At 49.4% G+C, this 4691-nt stretch overlaps 1 protein-coding gene across 1 annotated transcript; it reads right to left on the reverse strand.

The window, feature by feature from the left end:
- Window positions 1–1643: 1643 nt before the first annotated feature.
- On the reverse strand, window positions 1644–4491 carry CRX (cone-rod homeobox). The gene is made up of 3 exons (XM_033128220.1): window positions 4392–4491; window positions 3323–3474; window positions 1644–2270 (listed from the first exon to the last, which is right to left on the reverse strand). Exons 1-3 carry the CDS (start codon window positions 4489–4491, stop codon window positions 1644–1646), a joined length of 879 nt encoding a protein of 292 aa, XP_032984111.1.
- Between the last annotated feature and the right edge of the window lie 200 nt (window positions 4492–4691).

Genomic DNA, 4691 nt, shown 5'->3' on the forward strand with positions numbered 1-4691 from the left:
TGACCCCAGTCTTTTGAAGTCAAACTGTCCTCTATTACCTTCCAACCGCCTTCAAATCCTCCCTGACCCCTTATCAAGCTGCCTTTGAATTGTTTGCACAAGACATTCCCTCCTCTGTGAATGGCGAACTCCGTGGGGCAGGACGGAATCTTGTTTATATCTGAGAACCAGCCTCCAGCACCGAGTGTGGGAGTGTCTGCAAAATAAGTACCTGACCCGCATTCTGGTCTCAGATCCAGAGCACAATGTCATCTCTTCCCTGTCCCTCCGTTGTGAATTTTCTCTGGATCCCCCATCCTGCACCCCAACATGTGCCATCCTCCTGTCTATCCTTTGTGTCCCACACTGGACTCCAAGTCACTCCTGGGTTTAATGTCACAGAGCCCAGCATGACTCAGGCCCACGAGAGATGACCAAGTGGTGCATAGAGCCCAAACCCTTTCTGTGGGCTCTAATGGTCGCAGTGTACCCCTTGGGGGTCCAGACAGTGGGGACCTCTCCTGGACTGAACCCAGAAAAATCATCTGATGCCTCCCAGCCTCTCTTCACAGTGTGCCTTCCTCCTGACATGCCTGCCTGTGCTGGAGACCTGGAGTCAGCTTGTACCAGCTCACAAGCACAGATGGCACACGTCTCTTCCCAACTCCGAGTCTGGTGACTTCAGACTGGTGCCTTGAACTCAGCCATAGTGGGAATATTTACACCATGGAAATTGGCAAACACTCCAAATCAGGGTGTCCAATCCCACCATCGAAACTGAAAACAAAAAATCTAAAACAGGGATTGTTTATTTGAAATGTGGGCCTGCCTCCAAATCTGTTTCTCCCACACCCCTTATCCTTTGTATATTTACAGATGTCCACCTACTCTCGTCTTTGAAATACCCTCAACTATAGCTGGCGTGTCACATGCAACTACCACAATCTCTCCAAAATCTGGGTGAAATTCACCCTAAAACAAAAGGAAAAAAAAAAAGACATGGAACAGGCAACTTGCCTTCCGTTCTCCTATGAAATGTGTCCATTTTCAATGTCCGAATGAATGAATAGTTGAATGATGAAATGTCTTTAAGAAGAAATAGCTATATAGCAAACAGCCCCCTAAACCTACCGTGTAAACCTGATATTTGTGAAGTCTGTAAAATTGCCCAATATATATTCTTAATTTAACTGTCTAATTGGCCTAAGGTTCAGTGATGGAGCCTCTGAAAGTCTGGTTTTGGAAGTTCTAGAAGGATCTCTAGCTATATGCTAAGGAAGTGTCCCAACGGAAAGTTAAAGACTTGAGCCTCCCTACTTGTTTGTTCAAGGGCATCTGGATTCTGACCTAAACATCAGCCCCAAATCAACCATAAAGTTTAATGTCATTTCCTCTTGGGGCAAGTTCTCATCACCAGTTTCTGGAGTCTGGGGCTCAGGTTAGAATGGGTGTGAGACGGAGCTGGGTTGAGAGAATGACTAAGCCCCCCTGAGCTGTCCCAGGAAAGGGAGGAAAGGGGTGGGTTGTGTTGAGCTACGCTGCTCATGCAGTCAAAGCGTCCACAAGCCTTGGAAGGATGACTGGCTCCTGCTGCTCTCTCAGAGGTGCTGGCCAAATATCTAAGCTGTGGGCAGGCGGGTGTAGAGCAGAGATGGAGGGAGAGGCTACAAGACCTGAAACTTCCAGGCACTGTGATCCTTGTAGTCCAGAGGATCCATGGGGTTGTAGGCGAATTTCCAGGTGCCTGTGGGGTCCTTGAATTCCAAGCTGTCCACAGGGCTGTAGGCGCTGTAGCTCTGGCCTGACAAAGATGTGGGGGACTGGGCCAGGGAGGGTCCCACGGAGGGGCCCGAAAGGGGGCTGAGAGCCGGGCCCCCCAACTGGGGCACCATGGGAGAAAGGTAGGGATCCAGGCCACTGAAGTAGGAGCTGGGAGACCCATAGGCTGAGGGGGAAGAGCAGAAAGCAGAGGCTGGGGCGTAGGTCATGGTGTAGGGGGCTGAGGGGAGAGAAGGCCCTGAGGCCACGGGCAAAGGGGACTCTGAGGCCGGACTCCAAATGGACACAGTGGCCACTGCTGCGGTGGGAGAGCCTGAGGGGCCAGCTAGAGGGGGGCTGTAGGAATCTGAGATGCCCAGGGGGTCTGGACAGACATCCGTGGGGGCTCTTGGGGACGTGCCTGCCTTCCTCTTGGCAGGACGAGCCTTGGCCTGTGTCCCTGGAGGCTGCTGCTGCTGTTTCTGCTGCTGCCGCTGCTGCCTACATTTAGCTCTGCGGTTCTTGAACCAAACCTGGGGGGTAAGAGGGGAACGCCGGTGGGTGAGTGGGGAGGAGACCCAGGAGAGCCCCCATGGTGCCCAGAAATGATGTTGTTTATGGGTGAGACACACCAGAGTCACACCGCTCCACTTTGCAATCAGTTATAGGTCACTCCATCCATCCACTTATCCACTAATCCATCCATCTATCTATCCACCCACCTTACTGTCTGTCCACCCATCCACCCACTCATTCATACATACAACCATACATACATACATTCATACAAACACACGTGTCCATATCCATTCATCTAATCATTCACATATACATAAATACATTCATTTATCTAATACATACGTAAATCATATATAAATATACACATACAGTTGTACACACACACAGACACACACACACATATTTAACCATCCAGTCATGAGTACATATATGCAATCATACAAGCAAACACATACACATTGGTACATGAATCATACATACATCCAGTCATACAAATATCTAATCATACAAATACACACACATATACACATTCATCCATTCAATCAGTTAATAAACATGCATTAACCGTCTTCTACTGCTCTGGGGATATACATCAGTGGAGCTGACATTCTACTTGAGAGAGACAGATTATAAACAGTAAGTAAAGCACATAATATTTTAGAAGGTGATAAATACTACGGAAGAACCGATTGAGCAGGAAAGAGGGAGCAGTAGAGTTGGGGGATGTGGGGAAAGATTGCAACTTTAAATTCGACTGCCGGTGGAGGCCTCAATGACTTGATTGGTGGGTAAAGACTTGAACAAGGTGATGGGGAATAAACGTTCCAGGCAGAGAGAACAGAGAGTGCAAAGGTCCTGAGGCAGGAGTGTGCTTGGTGGGCATGTTAGAGGAAAACCGAGGGGCCAGTTGGCTGGAGTGGAGCGAGAAGGGTAGGAACACTGAGATGAGGCCAGTGAAATAATGGGGGTAAAGGATTATTCTGGCCTTTCATGACTGTGGCTGCTACTCTGTGGCTTCTTTCTCCTCCCATCACTCTGGGCCCCAAGAAGGGCCGGAACATCCCACCTGAACCCTGGACTCAGGCAGGTTAATCTTCAGGGCCACCTCCTCACGGGCATACACATCCGGGTACTGGGTCTTGGCAAACAGAGCCTCCAGTTCCTCTAGCTGGCTCCGGGTGAAGGTGGTCCGCTCCCGCCGCTGCTTTCTCGGGGCGCCTGGGTGGGGAAAAGGAAAACGGGACCCTTAGGTGACCTGGCTCCATTCTCTTCATCTGCTGGTGTGAGGCCCTGAGGGTGTGTGGGACGCTCAGAAACCCCTTCTGTGTGTTCATGTGCCCTACCCTTCTGGACCTTACTCCGCCTCCCTGGGTATGGGGTCCCTTTTTGCCTGTCATTTTGGGGCTCATGCCTCACCCCGAGGACACCTGGCTTTAGCCATGTAAGGAGGTGTATGAATTTGTTTTTTGGTCCCTTTCTAATTTCTTAGACACTAAAACATGACACTGGATATTCAACCATTTCTAGCCTATACAACTGGCAGATGCATAATGTTCAACTTAATGAAAAAACAAAACAAACACCAAACAGCTAAATAATAATGCCACCAAAAATACAAAGAGAGCTCACTTCTCTTAGAAATAAAGCATTTCTGGGCCGGATGGCTCAGTTTGTTAGAGCATGAGCTCTCAACAACAAGGTTGCTGGCCTGCAACTAAAGATTGAAAACGGCGCCTGGACTTGGAGCTGAGCTGCGTCCTCCACAACTAGATTGAAGGGCACCGACTTGGAGCTGATGGGCCCTGGAGAAACAAACTGTTCCCAATATTGCCCAATAAAATTTATTTTTAAAAAAAGAAATAAAGCATTTCTAACAGATGGAAATTCCTCTGGTTCCTCTTCCAGATCACTTCCCTCTCCTTCACTCCTGATGGAAACACTATCCTAAATTTCTTTGAATGTCTGTATACTTTCCTGAATCCCTAAGTAGTGTTTTGCATGGAGTAGTGTTTTGCATTTGCATATGACCCTGATGTCACCTCTGTAAGTGCCCGTCTTTTTCCTGAGGGCAAGGGACTCCAGAAGCCCCCAGTAGATGGGGGCCAGTCTGGGATGGCAGGGACGACTGTACTCACTGGGGTAGGAAACAGCTTGGTGCATCAAATCCACACTGGAGCCACTCAGAGCCAAGGCATTGACGGAATAGTGGGGCCCCGGGTTCATATACGCCATCATGGTCTTCCTGGACGCTGGTGCCCAGGTCAGTGGGCCTGCAAGAGAAGGGGTGCGGGGCTCAAACACTCCCAGTTACCGGATGGTGACAGGCAGGCTTAGGATCAAATCCTGCCTCAGTCTCTTCTTAGCTATGGGACCTTGGGCAATTTCTCTCTCCGCTTCGTGCCTCAGTTTCCCCACCTATAATAAATGGCCCGCTG

Source organism: Rhinolophus ferrumequinum, chromosome 15 (genome assembly GCF_004115265.2).
Source record: "Rhinolophus ferrumequinum isolate MPI-CBG mRhiFer1 chromosome 15, mRhiFer1_v1.p, whole genome shotgun sequence".
NCBI lineage: Eukaryota > Metazoa > Chordata > Mammalia > Chiroptera > Rhinolophidae > Rhinolophus > Rhinolophus ferrumequinum.